The sequence below is a fragment of the Harpegnathos saltator genome, unplaced genomic scaffold, assembly GCF_003227715.2.
Source record: "Harpegnathos saltator strain DR-91 unplaced genomic scaffold, Hsal_v8.6 scaffold320, whole genome shotgun sequence".
Lineage (NCBI taxonomy): Eukaryota > Metazoa > Arthropoda > Insecta > Hymenoptera > Formicidae > Harpegnathos > Harpegnathos saltator.
In genome coordinates this window covers 442,887-460,961 of record NW_020230118.1, presented here as the reverse complement: position 1 = coordinate 460,961, position 18,075 = coordinate 442,887, and the positions used below count along the sequence as shown (strand labels likewise).

The 18,075-nt window shown below is 31.9% G+C and overlaps 2 protein-coding genes and 1 long non-coding RNA gene across 7 annotated transcripts; 2 read left to right on the top strand and 1 right to left on the bottom strand.

The window, feature by feature from the left end:
* The first annotated feature begins 6,179 nt into the window (after nt 1–6,179).
* mip40 (Myb-interacting protein 40) lies at nt 6,180–8,483 on the top strand. Its single transcript, XM_011146244.3, has 7 exons — nt 6,180–6,399; nt 6,760–6,835; nt 6,963–7,098; nt 7,181–7,384; nt 7,641–7,824; nt 7,996–8,144; nt 8,288–8,483. Exons 2-7 carry the CDS (start codon nt 6,760–6,762, stop codon nt 8,307–8,309), a joined length of 771 nt encoding a protein of 256 aa, XP_011144546.1. The 5' UTR covers nt 6,180–6,399; the 3' UTR covers nt 8,310–8,483.
* Nucleotides 8,484–8,523: 40 nt separating this feature from the next.
* LOC105186204 (ankyrin repeat domain-containing protein 13D) lies at nt 8,524–14,901 on the bottom strand. 2 transcript variants are annotated; one of them, XM_025300047.1, is made up of 14 exons: nt 14,438–14,901; nt 13,584–13,719; nt 13,296–13,420; nt 12,934–12,979; nt 12,614–12,757; nt 12,387–12,458; nt 11,786–11,966; nt 11,484–11,709; nt 11,265–11,393; nt 10,984–11,134; nt 10,724–10,885; nt 10,542–10,642; nt 10,358–10,446; nt 8,524–10,019 (listed from the first exon to the last, which is right to left on the bottom strand). In XM_025300047.1, exons 1-14 carry the CDS (start codon nt 14,534–14,536, stop codon nt 9,782–9,784), a joined length of 1,899 nt encoding a protein of 632 aa, XP_025155832.1. In that variant the 5' UTR covers nt 14,537–14,901; the 3' UTR covers nt 8,524–9,781. The 2 variants fall into 2 exon arrangements, with proteins under 2 accessions (XP_025155832.1, XP_011144547.1); XM_011146245.3 differs by lacking the exon at nt 12,387–12,458 and having other exon boundaries at nt 8,525–10,019; nt 14,438–14,897.
* A 186-nt stretch (nt 14,902–15,087) lies between these two features.
* LOC105186206 (uncharacterized) lies at nt 15,088–17,844 on the top strand. Of its 4 annotated transcripts, none has more exons than XR_850002.2 (5): nt 15,088–15,124; nt 15,877–16,176; nt 16,258–16,399; nt 17,276–17,393; nt 17,505–17,844. It is a non-coding gene; the product is annotated as an uncharacterized LOC105186206 (long non-coding RNA). The 4 variants fall into 4 exon arrangements; XR_003113088.1 differs by lacking the exon at nt 15,088–15,124 and adding an exon at nt 15,450–15,659; XR_003113087.1 differs by lacking the exon at nt 15,088–15,124 and adding an exon at nt 15,450–15,803.
* Nucleotides 17,845–18,075: the final 231 nt, after the last annotated feature.

Sequence of the window (18,075 nt, the reverse complement as noted above, 5' to 3'; positions counted from 1 at the left end):
TTGTTTAGATCTAAATGGTCAAATTGTAAAAAGCTTACCCGAAAACTTTTAAAACAATTATTCTCGAAAAGAATTATTAGCGATTTCTTTAATATCTGTTAGTTCAAAGTTTATAGTCACGCTATTGACGGTTGCTGTACTCAGTTTCAGAATCCTTTACTGAATAAGACATAAAATTTTTTCGATTTGCGAAAAGTTCTTATTGAGAACTTCCATAAACATTATTGTTTATGCTATCATTATATTTATATTTCTATTATTGAAAATTGTCTTATATCAGGTGTAGTAAAAAGAAATCCATTATTTTTCCAATAGATGGCTTTAGTTATCTGTATCTCGCGTTGTATAAGTCCGATCGGGTTCCACTAGATGGCGTTAGAAAGATGAGATTTCGTACTAAAAAAACTTTTCTGACAGTTTTGTGATTAGTTGACTCAGTTTTGTTTGAGCGCGCGTCAAAGATAGACACTAGCAAAGAGAAAATACGCTATATTTTACAGTTTTTCTTCGATAAAGGCGAAAACGCAAGCCAGGTGGCTGAAAATGTGAATAGTGTTTATGGTCCTGATACTGTAACAGCCAATCACGCGCAATTTTGGTTGCGTCGATTCCGTTCCGGTAATTTCGATGTCAAAGATGCACCACGCACTGGAAGGCCAATTGTCAAAAATATCGATAAAATCATGGACATTGTCGAGTCCGACCGTCATGTAAGCACTGTTTTGATTGCCCAAGAGCTAAAGATTGCACAAAAAACCGTTTGGAACCATTTGAATAAGGCTGGATACAAAAAGAAGCTCGATGTATGGGTGCCACACAAGTTAACGAAAAAAAACCTCATGGACCGAATTTCCATCTGCGAATCGCTACTGAATCGCAACAAAATCGACCCATTTCTGAAGCGGTTGGTCACTGGTGATGAAAAGTGGATCACTTACGACAACGTCAAGCGAAAACGGTCGTAGTCGAATCGCGGTGAGCCGGCGGAAACGGTGGCCAAGCCAGGATTGACGGCCAGGAAGGTTTTGCTGTCTGTTTAGTGGGATTGGCAGGGAATTATCTACTATGAGCTGCTCCCCTACGGCAAAACCCTTAACTCGGAACTGTACTGTCAACAATTGGACCGTCTGAAGGAAGCAATCGCCCAGAAGCGGCCAGCTTTGGCCAATAGGAGAGGAATTGTGTTCCATCAGGACAACGCCAGGCCACACACATCGATAGTGACTCGCCAGAAGCTCCGGGAACTTGGTTGGGAGGTTCTTATGCATCCATCTTATAGTCCGGACCTGGCACCAAGTGATTACCATCTGTTTCTGTCCATGGCGAACAATTTTGCTGGTGAAAAATTCGCTTCAAGAGAGGCTTGTGAAAATCGACTGTCTCAATTTTTTGCCAATAGGGACGAGGGCTTCTATGAGAGAGGCATAATGAAATTACCTTCAAAATGGCAACAAGTTATCGAACAAAACGGCGCATATTTGACCTAAATCGGATCATTCTAACTATGGTAATTAAAGCCTTCAATTTCATGCAAAAATAATGGATTTCTTTTTACTACACCTGATATATATACGTTAATATTACATCTGTATTTTTATTATAAAAATGATAATGATAAGATACTGATTTTAATAAAAACTTTTTAGTAATTATGGTTTATAGCATCTTACAAATAAAATTTATATTTATTACATTATAAAATTTATGATTCTGAAGCTATGATTACCGAAAATATTTGCGTTTTGACTTAACAGATGAGCGATATATCAGACAATATCACTGGAATATTACAATATCACTGGAATATTACTGCAATGTTACAATGTGACTATCGTATGGCAACATAGTGACAATATTACAACATTATTGCGTGATGATAAATCTCATTGCAATATCACAGGAATATTGCCGCTATATTCCAGCATTACGGACCGCCACATAATATTTCTGATTATCGCCGCAATACTGCAGTGTGAAACAATATATATACAGGGTGTCCCATTTTAATGTCACATCACAAATATCTCAAAAACACTGCATTAAATCAAAAAAGGTTTCAGACAAAAGTTGTTTGGCTTGAAAGAGGACAAGAAAGCGATAGCATTTTGTTTATAAATGGCGCCACTTTTGAGATATTCACTGACAATCAATTTTCATAAATGGAAATCCGAATTTTTTGTTATATTTTCTTTTTCTATCAATTAATTTGAACAATTTTTGTCTGAAACATTTTTTTATTTGGTTAATATTTTTTGAGATATTTAAGGAAAACTTGGTAACTTTTTCAACATTTAACTTACGATATCTCGCTAACTATTCGTCGAAAGAAAAAATAGTATTAGACTTTTTTACTTTACTTACTATCAAGAATATATTATTATAATAGTGCCCTAACTTTTGTTAACTTATCGACCTTTGGAAATTTCAAAATTATTAAATTAACAAAAGTTAGGGCACTATTAATATATTCTTGATATTAAATAAAGTAAAAAAGTCTAATGCTATTTTTTTGTCGATGAATAGTTAGCGAGATATCGTAAGATAAATGTTGGAAAAGTTACCAAGTTTTCTGTATGGTCGCGGAGATAAAGGTTGTCACTTTTTTTTTAATGACTTTCAGGACGCATCCCGACTCGAGAAAGATGAGAGCTGCTGTTCCGCCTGCGGAGCACGCCTACGCAGTAACCAGGGGGTTCAAACTCTCCGTATTTTTTGGCTCCGGAAGTTCAGTTCAGTGGTCGGTGCTCTAGGCGGCAGCACAGTCGATCCCTCTCTTTTCCTCTCTTTTCCCCTTGCCCATAAGTTGATTTTGATTTGATTTTTTTTGCCTTGACAGTTTATCACCGTTTATGGTTAAACAATTCATAGTGCAGCATAGTACAATTAACGCTAAACGCAAATTTTTTAGTGCTATTTGTGTTTATGTAGTGAATATTTTGTAATATATTATAACGTGTTTTTTTTTTTTTTTAGTTGTATAGTAAATTATAGTGTTTAAGTGTATAAGTGATTTATAGTGTTTAAGTGTTTAATTGATAGTGTTTCAGTGATTTATAGTGTTTAATTATTATTAGTGAATAATACTGATTTCATTGTATATATATACTTATTACAATATTTTATATATCCTTATTATATAAGATATTATATTATATATTATTAGTTTATATATTATTTATTATATATAATTGTTCAATGTTGTTCTCTTTAGACAAATATTTAGAAAATATAGCAAACGAATCCATTTATAATGATGATGAAGTTCCGGAATTACTGTCAGAAAATAATGTTTCGAATGATATATTAAACGTAGTATCTTTAGATAATCGGGAACATATAATTAGATCTATTTTGAAGGAAGTTAATTTTTGTACAGAATGTGAAAATAGTCTATTGAGTAGTGAATTTTCAGTTTGCATTAAACAAATTACAGGCGTTATTAATAAATTGTTAAAAACTAGAGTACATAAAAAAAATATTTTAAAAGTATTGTTACAATTTTTAGAAAATTATAATATTAATATGAGTTGGCATGAGTGTGTAGAACATACAAATATATGTAAAATTATAGTGCATGTGTTAGCTATGCAAATTATAATATTGTGGTGTGAGAAAAAAAATTCTGCAATAAAAAATTCAGATGTAAATATTGAAATACTGCAGCGTAATGTGATCGCGAGTGTTAATAAAATTAAGCAGATGCGTACAAATTTTATAATAGAGCGAACAAAAAGAAATATTATTTTAAAAAATTATAAAGATTATATTCACAAAAAACGGCGTGTGCAATAATATTGTTATATTATTTTTTGAATTATTTAGGTTATATTTATTAATTATATTTAAGTTTTACTTATTATATATAATATATTTATTGTATGTATTTTTTATATTTATTTATTTCCAAAATATTGTATACAATTTGTAATTCTATTTTTATTGTATTTCATTTTTGTAATGGTATGTTGAGTGACAATTGTATGATAAAATTATGTATTGTATGACAATATATTTGTATGACTGTGAGTATGAGTAGCTTATTAATAGAGATAGGTAGGTCCTTCTACTCCGATCAATTATCTACCTGAAGAAGTCATATTTTCCTATAAGAAGGCATGCCTTCAGGCAGTGGTGGTTAGTAGATGGAGATAAGATCGGAGGAAAGATGCGAAATTCTAGCGAAAGCAGAATATCGCATCTGAGAAGAAGTGTAGTGATATAAAAGGAATGCTTCTAGGATAACTTCTGTAAACAATTTGTTATGTATGTTATTATTTAGTTATGTATGTTATTATTTTATATTATATTAATTTGTAAAGTGTGTATGAATGATTGAGTGCTTGAATGCTTTTATGATGCGGTTGTGCACAAATTATGTGCTTTGCATCACATTTTTTAACCACACCGGATATTTTACATGTTTATGTCCGACAGTCCGTAGTCTGTTTAAAGTGGGACGGGAAAATGTTATGTAAAGCTTTTTTATATGTGAATTATATTATATATATATATATAATTTATAATTTAGCAATATATGTTACATGATTCAACATTATATTATTATTTTTACTACTTTTTTCAAATAGTTTACTTATTATATTTACCTGTTATATATATTTTGTTATATTTTAATTTTTGTGCAACAAAAAACTAATAAAAATAATATGTAATTATGTTCTATTTAAATGTAATTAAATGTACAAATGTATACATTGATAAATAATGTAATTAAATGTACAAATGTAAACATTGATAAATATCTTTATGTGCATTGTGATATATTTTAATAATATAATATTAACGTATATATATTATAATCCTCTCAATAATATTGTTTGCAAAAAATAATAAAGTGATAAGTTTCTGAGCGATGTTGTTCAGTTTAACTATTATTTACTGTACTTAAGATTACAAATGAAAACTATTTTAAATTTGTGAAACATTTTTTACGTAGTCTTAAGTAACGTAAATAACATTTAAACTTTACAATATCGCTCAGGAACTTATAAATTTAATTTTAATATCTATAAGTATGTACCACGCGCGCGCGGTATGATTTAAATATGGCGGCAACCTCCCCACCACTCGTTCCTTAGTTCGTTACTTCCGGGCTGGTGCTCCAGGCGGCGTTGAAAATAGTGTCCCCTTCTCACAAGAGGCGAGTTTTAACCTCCTGGCAGTAACTCACAACGAAAGGCGAGAAATGAAATATACGTGGTATGACATAAGTATGTCAATAATCATTGCGCTCAGCAGAGAAAACCGCTCAGTGAGCGATTAGTGACTAAATAAATACGATTTCACTTAAAATTTAATATATATACCTGTTCAATACCTTGCAAAAGACGCATTCCCATTTGAATGACTTACACTATGTATCTATCCCTCCGCTGCTGATTTTTCAAAATGTAAGAATTGGGTGCGTTCACGACACTCAACGGTTGAGCAACTGTTGAATAATTTGTCAACGTTATTGGTCTGAATGTAAAGATCTAACAGTAAGGACCAATAGTCACTAATTGTTCATTATGCGGTTTTCTTCACTAAACGCAATGATTGTTGACATACTTATGTCATACCATGTATATTTCATTTCTCGCCTTTCGTTGTGAGTTACTGCGCAGGCGTGCTCCGCAGGCGGAGCAGCAGCTGTCATCTTTCTCGAGTCGGGATGTGTCCCAAAAGTCATTAAAAAAAAGTGACAACCTTTATGTCCGCGACCGTACCCCCTGGTTCAATGGGTGCATTCAGTACTACAACCGCTCACTGAGCGCTAAGTGAGCTCTTGCATCTGATTGGTATATATTTTTAAATCTAAAAGAATATACCAATCAAATGTAAAAGCTCATTGAGAGATTGTAGTACTGAATGCACCCAATAGTTGCGTTCAGAAAACAAAACGCTCACTGAGCGCTCAGTAACTATTTGTCCTTACTGTTAGATCCTTACATTTAGACCAATAACGTTGACGAATTACTCAACCGTTGTGTAACCTTTGTGTTTTCTGAACGCAGCCACTGAGTGCATTCAGTACTATAACCGCTTACTGAGCGCTCAATGAGCTTTTACATTTGATTGGTATATTCCTTTAGATTTAAAAATATACACCAATCAGATGCAAGAGCTCACTTAGCGCTCAGTGAGCGGTTGTAGTACTGAATGCACCCAATGATTTGTTCTTTTTAGCCAAACTAAATTGCACTTTTTGACATTAAAGTAAAAATATATAAACTTGTGTTGAAAAAAGGACGAAGCTTTAATACAGCACTATAGCTCAGCTAAAAACAACCTTTTGTAAAAAAAGACCTTTTGTTTCATTCAAATTTATTGCACTAATGTGTGCACCAGTTCAGGAAGTTTTGCGAAGGAGAACAGGCTAAGTGATTGTTTTGGAAAGAGGTTAGGACTGAAGAATTATTCTAATCCGCTATTTTTTTATCTATTTTTATTATTATAGTAACATCAAATAAATATTAAATAATTTATTATATGTATACGAAAAGTATATTTGTTATTGGATCAGCAAAAAATTGTTTGATTTAAATTTTGTATGCATATGAACGTTACTTTATTTTGATGTTTACAGTTATTTTATAGTTATTTTATAGCAGGAGCACTGTATGTAAGATGCAAGTTTTTTTTATAAATTATGTAGATTTTTCTTATAAGTATTAATTTAATTATTATTAAATATTAATTTAAGACAAAATAATTAAGTTGACACTAATAAAATCATTGTTAAGTATAGTAATATTTTAGATGGGGAAAAAAAGAAATATTCAACCTCCACCAATAATGCCAGGGCGAGTGAAAGTGGAAATAAAAGATGAAATAGGTAATATTTGAAAATAAAGTATTTGAAATATTTGAAATTGAATTGAAGTATTTGAAAAGAAATATTAAGTACTATAAGTAACTTTGTTAGCAACTTTGAGTATAATGTAAATCATACATGTTAATAGGGGACAGTGATGTACTTGTAGCAAGAGATCGATTAAAAGGTGCTCTCCGTGAATTACTACAACACAGTGATACAGGTTCTTCAGCAGATTCGAGCGAAGAAAGTTCTGCTCATGATTATAAACAAATGAAGAAAACGTAAGTTTTAACTCATTTTCATGATTACATAATATAAATTCATAATGATCAATTTTTTCTTTTAATTATATGAGATATACAGGACAAAGACTATGAATTTTCAACAACCACGGAAAATCAGGCGTCGCCGTCAGATACAAGCTGACACACCATTTCATCATACATATGTGATGAAATTATTTGATCGTAGTGTTGATTTAGCTCAATTTCAAGAAGATACTCCACTTTATCCCATATGTCGTGCTTGGATGGCCAATCAACCAAGAAATCCGAACTTGGTTCCTAAGTAAGCAATACTTGCATATATTATTATTTACTCATCTTGATGTTTGGTTCATTTTAGTTTCAATTGGTTGTACTATTTTAGAATGCTATTTGGTACCTGATACATTTTTATCAATATTTTTTATTTTTTTTAATGTACTTTGTAAGTTATATAATATGAAATATTAAAGCATATAAGTGTATGTGTGTGAAGAAAAAAGGAATTTTATAAACAACTCTTTATAAAAAAATTTAGAGACACTCATATATTTGCATAGAGTACGCAGTCCAAGCCCAGAAATAGTGAATGAAGTTAACATAGGGAATAATTTATTTGGAATAAATGGAGAGTTGAATGATGTCCATTATTTACCACTACCTTTGCCCTGTGAAGAGGCTATACCAAAAAATCGTATTCCATCTCCTGTACTTGGGGAGAAGGAGGAACTGAACTTAGATTATGTAAGTCAATAACTTAGACAAATGTGTATAAAATTCAAATTTATATTAAAAAGACTTGTGAACACATTGTATATTGAAACTTCAAAAATAAAAAAAGATATATATCATACATATTCTTTATGTTAACAATAATATATATTATGAATATAAATTATACATAACACATTGTAGGACGGACATACTCTCAAATCGCGAGAGACACTAATGAAGGAGCATACTGCACGGTGGAATACTATTCGCAAAAAGTGGCATCAGCAAGCGCATAAGAATGAACTACGTTTTATAGAAAGCGCTAATATACTCAGCACCATTTTTAAAAAGTTTGTATAAAAGATGTTAATTAATTATAGAAAATTTTCATGATGAGTATTATAGCGATTCACTAGTATATTAGGTTTAGCATAATGTCCCTATTCCTAATGTCACTATTGATACCTTTATTATAGTGTTTTTAATGTTTCAGGGCACAGTCAGAATTTGAATAGTAGAGACGAAAGAGTAGCATTCCTGCAACTGCTGATTCTTTCGCCGCTGGTAGTTTTTATTATGTCATCAAGGAGTAACTTCTTATTTGCTATTTTTCTATACGGTTGCTTATCGGTGAATATATATATGTAAGAGATGATGATATATGTTGCACATGTGTGTATATATATATATATATATATATATACACTTATACATATATATATATATATATATATATCTGAATTTATTTGTAGTGGTTAGAAGAAAATCTAATCATGTTTTTCAATGAACATTTTCCCGATAGCAAATTATCACTTTAATATGGAACTATTATTGCAACTCTTGTACATTTCCTTTTTCTTTTTTAATAAAACATGCAAATAAGGAAATAATTCCTTCCTCAAAACAGATGAAGCGTTTTAGCAACAGTATATGTCTACTTTTATCATAAAACGCGGCATTTCGTAATAATTCTAGTCATATTTATCGACTCTCTTGAAAAGTGATAATTTTCACGAAATACCGCGTTTAATGAAAAATCGACGACATATAATAATCTTCGAATATCATATATCAACAAAACAACGTATAAAAATAAGATTTACTTATTTGATATTGAATAATTAACAGTATACAGTATTACATGCTAACTTTACATCTTTATAAATTTATTTTTAATTTCCGGAAGAGATTGAACACTTAAAAGTGCTTATATGTTATGTGTAATCCATAATATTTCATACATAATTCTTTCACTATAAATACAAAAACGGATAGTATAAATGTGTATTTATTTTGATTATAGATGGTACTTTCCTGCATTACCTCAATTGCAATTATTAATGTGTGCATTCTCATAAATTTATAAAAACCAAAACTGAGGAGGAAGGATAAGACGAATAATTCTTGAAGACTTGAGAATTACACGCTTTTTATTCTAGATTCTAGATATTAACAATCGCGCAACTTACATTATTTACTTTCATTTATTAGGATTCTCATACAAACACTGTTTGATTGTTTGTCGATTGTGAATGCATTTCTTTCAAAGAGCAGTTGTAATTGTCAAGACTTCCTTTACATTTTCCGAGATGTCTACGTTATTGAAGAATTTCGTCTCATATAAAATGTAACTAAGAAATAAATAACATAATTTAAATATATCATTCGCTCGTTCAACTACTACTATGCTATTTTTTCTATCTTTTGACTTGTATTGTGTAACTGTATACTTCAATAACAAATATTTATTATAAGCAACATTATTACCTCTCAATGCACTTTGTAATTTATGAATCGTGGGAAGTGATTTTTTGTACAATCTCATTTTAATGAGACTGGGAAATTTTCACGATTATCTTGAAGTATACTTCAATGAATTAAATTTTCCGTCACTATTGCACACGTACGCACATATACGTACACACACATACACACATATACGTACACACACATACACACATACACTTTCTCTCTTTCTAATGGAAGTTTACTTGTCCGTCAAAGACAGTTCCAATACTTGGCGGAACGTTTCCTCCTCTAGCAATCGCCGTTGTTCTTCTTCTATTTGTTGCTGTTCGGAAAGTTTTAACGCTAATCTTAATTGTTCTGTTGCGCCCTCAAGAGAATCACTATCTTCGTTCTCATTTACAGTGGCTGAATCTGCAGTACTTTCAGCTGATCCTGCTGTAGTTTCTTGATATAGAACTAAGCTAGCTTGAATTGCTCTGTATTAAAGGAAAATGTGTCATTTAAGTACAATTATTTTTGAATATTCTATTGATTGATATACATAACTTAAAGTTATAATTATGAGTAAACAATATTTATATATTATATGTAGTCTGAATATACGAACAGGTTTACTGATTCTAATTTATCTGCAATTTATATGTGTGTTTATAATAATCACCCACCTGCCTAAACATGAATTGTTGCAGGAAAACACATGCAAAATTAATAATAAAGTTCCGTCAATAATATAAATTTAACTAAAGACAGGACATAGAAATAATAAAATAAATAGAAAGATTATCTTCTATACGTGTATCTACTTATTACATACCTCTGAAGCTGTCTTTCTTCCTCAGAGCTCATATTAGGTGTAGTTGGTCTGGATGGCTTTTGAGCTTTCAACGCTTCCCATATATCAACCTTTGTGTAAAATTAAACAAATAATAATATATACAATCTCTATTTTATATATATATATATATATAAACATGAATTATGAATTAAATGAGTAATACCTCATCACGTTCGCTGCCAGCTTCCAAAAGACTTTGCTGAATTGCGAACTGTAGTAAATCGTCCTCTTCTTCGATACTAAATTGAGTTCTAACTTCTGCACCTGTATTTAATCAATGTTACGAATTAAACAAAGTGAGATATCAATTGTAGAATATATGCGTAAGCGCAAAATGACAGTTACCTAATTTAACATATCCACTGGGAACTTCGAAACAGATATCGTCAACTAAACATGTTATACGATTAGTTTCTTGCAAGTGACCAACATGGGACACTTCTTGATCTAAGCCGAATATATTTCCAAAAGTTATCCTTGCGTTGAGAATATGAAATAATGGAATTTCTAGGGAAAAAAATGATTGTTAATAACTGTTCTGTATTTAATATGCACATATTCGATACTACAATGTATATATCCATCCCATTATATAAAAAATTTACCAATTTTAACGGGAAAACCGGCTGGAAGTTGCATTTGGATGAAATCCTTTAACTTAGCAAAATGTGAACTAGATATAGCCATCAAATCTACAATTGGCATGATCTGCTCTTGAAGGCTTAAGGGATATTCTTCACTCAACCACAAAGTTGCCTGAATTAATATATTATTGATATATTTATATGCCAAATATATATATATAAAAAACTTATCAAAACTTATAGTCAGGAATGTATTATAATTATCAATTTAATCAAATATCAAGATACACAATTCATAATACCTTAAATTTCTGTATTTTTGTATTAACTTCCTTTGGTCTACCTATGTCTCTCCCATTTAAATCAACGTCTGAATCAAAATATTCTTCAGCAGTGATGTTGGAAGGGTTACCTATGTTATTATATTCTTCCTAAAATACACAGAACTTGATACATATTAAAGTTTTAAATAAAGATAGCTAGTTTATTCAGAAATTACTATGTAGGAAAAAGAAAATTACACTAGTGACAATAGCACTGCAGTTATCTTGCTGCTGCTCTGCAATACCAAGAAAGGACTGTAAAGGTGTTCTTGGTGCTCGAGCCCTTGCTTTATCTGCTTCGGATAGATGCTCTAGTCGAGTTTTAGTTATTAATTCCACGTTACTCGCACTAAAGACTTTACATTCATGACCATTTATCATCTCACTTTTATCAGAACGCCATCCCCATAGACCTGCTTTATTGCTAATTCGATATAGGCAATATTAAAATAAATAGAATAGATTGTTATTAATTATACTATAATGATAGATATGGTTACCGTTCGAAACTAATTTTATCGGTATCTATGTATGTCGTAACTATAGGATTGGTTAAACGAGCTATCACGCCTTCTTCAGAAGGTTCCATTAATTGTATATTATCATCTCCTATAAGTTTCATATGTTCAACATACACTTTTCTTGTCTCATGATCTACTTCCATCATTGTTGCTCCATCATCTGAAAAAATAATATTTGTCTTATATTTTATAAGTAGAACATAAAAAATCATAATTTCCATTTAGTCAAGTTTACCATTGAAAAAAATATATTATCATATTAATTACCAACTTTGTTGTATGGTCATATAATTATTAATTGTCTTTACATTTACATACATATATATTATACTAAGTAATTAATAAATATTTAGTTTTCTAAAAAAGAAGCCTTACTGTTTGACTGCACTGTTACCTTATTGTTAAGTCGCAATTTACATAAATTAATAGGAAGAAATAAGAAAAACAAAAGAAATAGAATGTTCTGCTTATTAAAAGATTTATAAATTATTAATATTAATTATCTCATATTTATGCAGATTGAAATGTTTACTAAGTTCTAGCAATATGGTGCATAAATTAAAAGTTCGAATTGTATCACCTGTATGATGGCCACCCATGCTGAACACATAACTGCGTTCACATCTAATTGCCACAGGTGGATTTGATGCAGCTTGCATTAATATACAAAATTTAGTAATAAACAATAGTATAACAATCTCAAGACATAACAATCAATTGTAATTAAAACAGAATTATGGAATAATCATGCGCAAACATGTATATATGTGTATGTTAAGATTATTTATTAAGTAAATTTATGCTTACTTTGCCCTTTGAAGACATAACTACGATTTCCACGTTGCCAATTTGCATGATCAAAACCTAATAGAGTAGTGTCAATCCTCACATTACTACCTTGTTTGTAAACTTTATAGGTATCACTTGGACACATCCGAGATGCGAGAGGAACTGGACAACACAAAAACAACAGTTAACCACATGTAAGTTACTAAAGAAAAATCAAAGTATATATCTTCAAGTTAAAATTAAAATCAAACATAAGCTGTGAATTAAACTAATATGTCTAGCATAGCAGATTTAATCAAATACATTTAAAATCAAGTATTATAATCTTCATTCCTTACCCCAACTTGTGAACTCCCACTTCATTTCTACATAAAAATCTGGTGCCTGAAAAGAACTTCTGTTACTAGGACTATCAAATTAGCAATGAAGAATGTAAAAAAAAATATCGTAATATTATTAGCTTATATAACAATTCATACACACACACATATAAGAAACACATAGGTTATTTTAGCTATACAGAGATTGTAGAAAAAATGTTCTCATCTACTAGAACATATTATTTGTGTATATAAACACACAATATGTTTTTCTAAATATTCTCATTTTACTTTATATGTATATGTACATATCAGACAAAAAGTAAATATCTACTAAATTTAAAATATTTCTAATTACTAATTATTACAGGGTAACTGACCTGCTTAAGCTTATGAAGCAATTCTGGTATGCCAGCCACTCGATTGCAGTACCTCTGATAATCTCGTCGAGCTAGCACTATTTGTAGTAATTCAGGATTCCCTGTACCAACTGCTTCTTGAACAACTATATTGAGAAAGGTTAAATTATTTGTTAATAAACTTTCTAATATAAACAAATATGTTTTGCATTTTATAAAGAAATTAATTAATAAATAAAAACTATCTAGATATATGTAGACATAGTACATGCTTATTCCAGAAATAAATATATTATGAAAAAAAATTACCACTCCATCCCTGAGTATTCTCTGTATTAACATTGGCTTCATGATGTAATAGTACTGTAGTAGAATCTGTATGACCCAAAGTTACTGCCAACATTAAAGGTGTCCTCCCACGATTGTCATGTTTTTCTATATCATGCTAAGAAACATTTAAGTAGTTATATAATTTCATTCATACTATATTTTATATTTAAATATTTTACAATTAATACAAAGCATATATGCTAATATATACTTTGAATATTCTGATATCCTGCTTATTTCTATTTTTGTTATTATTGTATATTGTGTTTCTCTTTAAGTCTATTTTATTATACCTTAACAGTATCTAATTTTACACGATGCAAAGTATACTAAAAGTTTTTTCTCATGATGGGCCACAGATATACTTTTAAAAATTCTTACTATATACTCAAATTATCTAACTAGAATAATTTAACAAAAGCAATATACTGGAATAACTTGTTTAGAATCCTAAATACAAAATATCTATATATATATATGTATATTTTTATAGTAATATATATGTATATATAATTAGATAAATGACAAAAAGTATATATCAAGAATATTTTAGAATAACATATGGCTCACTCACATTATAATACATAAGAATACACGATATCGTATCGAGTGACGTTAAATACGTAATTACCAGTAGTATATCAATTATATTCTCAGAAAGCTTGCTATCATTGATAACGAATCGGCACTTATCGATAAAAGAACACGTAAAACCGTACTTAGTAAGTACAAAGGAAATGTATATTTAACGTTAAACATGTATATGGCTTCATATAATACACGCAATCTAATTAATATCGGATGAAATAAGCTTGTTATAGCAGAATGCAAACCTGATTTGTGGATAGTTCCTTGTCAAGTTCTACATAGCTGTTATGCCAAACGAGCCAGTGCAGTGGATAATTCTTTCGTATAGTATCTATATTCACCATTTCTACTAAATTTGCTTGACGTCACATACAACACGCTTATTGTGACAAATACCACGATGCACCAAATGCACAATACGAAATTTTGACAGCAAGATACATGATATTAAGCGAGTGACGACTATTGGTCGTTGAATGTGCGATGCTTAGGTGGCATGCTGCGTGTGTGAGATTCGAAGGTCAGGCAGTTACGAGGAAAGAAGATTGAGGACCGTATCCTGGAAGTTGATCATGAATCTTCGACTTTAGCGTGAATCCCTTGAAAGTGGAACTTCTAACTTGGAAGCATTTGAAAATGCCCACTTTTCACGACTTCATATTCGAACGAGTTCATACTGAAAAAGGTTTTATGTAGTTCGTTCTTTTTTACTTCTCTCCGCACTACTCTGTGCGCATATCGGTTCTTTTTTCCTCCTTTTTCCAGTCTCAACTTATGACGCTCGGCTCCGTAGGTCGAACAGATGTGATTGGTCACATGACTACCAATAAGAACATTGTATTTGGATCACGTCCGTGATATACCATCTAGAGATATATTATTAATCTATGTATAACGGTTAGGTTAGGGTTTGAAGAAGAGACCGTTGTAAGGTAAGAAAGAATTCTACTTTATAAAATAGGTTTAAATTTAGTAGTTTATGCAGAAAACGATCTTCGTGTGGCAATCCTCTTTTTCAATCATTCGTCTGGTGATTACAACGAAATATGCATCTTTTACCTATATTCATATACCCGTATTCATAGTCCTTTCTTAAGGAACCCAGACAGCACACGAATGTCCATTGGACATCCGTTATATGTCCATTTTTTTTTTACAAAAGACGTCCATAGGACGTACGTTTGTCACAACTTCGGACATAGCACGTCCGATGGATGTGCATCGGACGTCTTACAGGTCCGATGTCCAATAAGGACATCCTTGTTACGTTCAATTTATGTCCACGGACGTAAATCGGACATACGGACATAAATTGGACGTGAAACGTACATTCATTGGTCATACATACATCAACACATACATCAACTCCGTTTAAAGCAAGTTGTGGAACTGGGCCTAAGGAGCCTTATTGGCTTCCTTATCTCAAGGGAGGTCACGAGCTTCCTTGAAGAGGAGATGCCGCCTTTGGTCTGTTCGTTTTTGCTGCCCTTCTGAACTAACGCAAAAGTTAGAGTGAAATAAATATATTTTCTCTTACTCTAATGTGTTAGTTCAGAAGTGCAGCGAAAATGAACAGACCACTTTTAGCACATGATGCGCAGAGTACACAGAGTACAACCACATATAACCTATAAAAATTTGTCACATTTTAATTTTGTGGTTACTTGTGGTGTCGCGTTTTCAGACAAAGTGTATAAGGAAAAAAAGAATCTTGGACAATGTATTTTTAAATGATTCTGACGTGGGATTTGAGGACGAAAATTCAGAGGATCCGATTCTGTGTCGATCTGTGAAAAGGTACATTCGTGATTAGGAAAACCCCTTAGAATTTTTCGAAGATGTTCCTTTTCGGAAAAGGTTCAGCAAAGAAGCTGTGATTGCGATCTTATTACCTCTCGTAAATGCTCGTAAATGGTTGAGGCGATTGAACAACTGTGGTTTCTCCATTAATGCTTAATGGCACTGCGCAACAAGCAGCTTTCAGGTTTGAAACTTTTGTTATAACACCGTGGTAAATAAATAGACAATTAATTTTCATTTCATTTGTATGCTGTTTTAATTGCAGATTGTTAATGGAGACTTGCGAGGATACAGTCAAGCATCAATATCGAGAATTGTTGCATGAGTTTCCAGAATTTTAGCATCATATTTGAATGCATATATTAATTTTTCTACCGAACAAAAACGTCGAGATAATAAAAATAAAGGTAATTATACAGAATACCTCCCTCACCTCCGATATTGACGAAAAAATATTTAATCGACGCATTTTTGCAAGAGAAACAACTTTTCTATTTGAAAAAATCATCGCTCTACTCTGTGGAGCGAGATATAAATTATTAAATTTGATAACAATTTATCCAGCGAGAAATGACTCGTCGATCGACGTCGAAACGATGTCGAATCGACGTCGAAATAATCAAATCGATGTCGATTCGACATCGTTTCGAAGTCGATCGACGAATCATTTCTCGAAGGGTAGGTTAGGAAATCTGTCACGGAGGCGACAGATAAGCAAGATTCTGGATGGGTTTGCAACATTGCAACTTTCCACGCGCAACAAAGACGGGATGGGTGTGGGAAGGGGGCCGAAGGCCCCCCTTGCACCCCCCCGTATGTGTGCGTGTGTGTATACACATATGTTTCAGCATTTTCATTTATTAAACATATAAATTTTTAGCTCATGTATTAGTGGTTATTTTTTTTTTAATAACCACTGATACATAAGCTACAAATTCATATATTTAATAAATAAAAATGTGTCAAACATATGTACACACACACACGGGGGGTGTAAGGGGGGCCTTCGGCCCCCCTCCCGCACCCACCCTGTCCTTGTTGCACGTGGAAAGTTGCAAACCCATCCGAAATCTTGCTTATTTATCGCCTCCGTGACAGATTTCCTAATCTAAATTGTTATCAAATTTAACAATTTATATCTCGCTGCGCAAGGCAGAGCGACGATTTTTTCAAATAGAAAAGTTGTTTCTCTTGCAAAAACGCGTCGATTAAATATTTTTTCGTCGATATCGGAGGTGAGAGGAGTATTCTGTATAATTATCAAAATAAATTTTATGATGTAGCCAACTGTTCATCCACAATAAGATGTATCGATTGCAGCCATATACCATACGCATAGCGAATCTTGGAGGAAGTAATAGAGAGGTATTCCGGAATCGGAAAGGATGGTTCTCTCTAAATGTACAGATACATTTTTTCAATTGTTTTATTTTGTGTGCATGTCAAATTTCGTATGTTAAATAATTATGAATAAGTTAATAATAAGTTAATTTTTATGATTTGTTTTTATAGGTTGGCCCTCAACGAGAAATTCTTGACATAGTTATCAGGCATCCAGATTCAACTCATGATGCCGTAATATTTGATTGAAGCGGTCTAAGCTGTCGTTTCGAGCTAGGACACCTAATGGCGCGATTCTTTAACTCGTTATTGGAGTTAACAACACTTTCGTTACTGCTGCGCAGCTTTTGTATATCGTAGAAAAGCTGCGCAATGATAACGAAACTGTCGTTAACTCCAATAACGAGTTAAAGAATCGCACCACTGGACGGCATTTTATTTGGTGTTAGTGAATATGCGTGCCGCAGTTATCTACTGACGCCTGTTTTAAGACAGACGCAGAAATTCGATACAATACTGCAGATACCAAAACATGAATTATCGTTGAACTGTTCGGAGTTTGGAAATGTCGATTTCCATGTCTGTACTACGGCTTAAGAACAAAGTTGACCACATCGGTGGTAATTGTATGTGCCACTGCCGTTTTACACAATGTATGTATTCAAAATAATTTGAGTGAAGTGGTCGGAGAGGAGCTTAATGAGAATATATTTGAGGATATTATAAATCGAGAACAAAATGG

Coding starts and splice junctions, on each gene's coding strand:
- LOC105186204 (XM_025300047.1), bottom strand. CDS start 14,536: ATGGTGAATATAGATACTATACGAAAGAATTATCCACTGCACTGGCTC. Junction 11,967..12,386: donor CATGGGTGGCCATCATACAG/GTGATACAATTC, acceptor TTATTTTTTCAG/ATGATGGAGCAACAATGATG. Junction 11,135..11,264: donor CAAAAATACAGAAATTTAAG/GTATTATGAATT, acceptor ATATTAATTCAG/GCAACTTTGTGGTTGAGTGA.
- mip40 (XM_011146244.3), top strand. CDS start 6,760: ATGGGGAAAAAAAGAAATATTCAACCTCCACCAATAATGCCAGGGCGA. Junction 7,385..7,640: donor AATCCGAACTTGGTTCCTAA/GTAAGCAATACT, acceptor ATATTTGCATAG/AGTACGCAGTCCAAGCCCAG. Junction 7,825..7,995: donor AGGAACTGAACTTAGATTAT/GTAAGTCAATAA, acceptor AACACATTGTAG/GACGGACATACTCTCAAATC.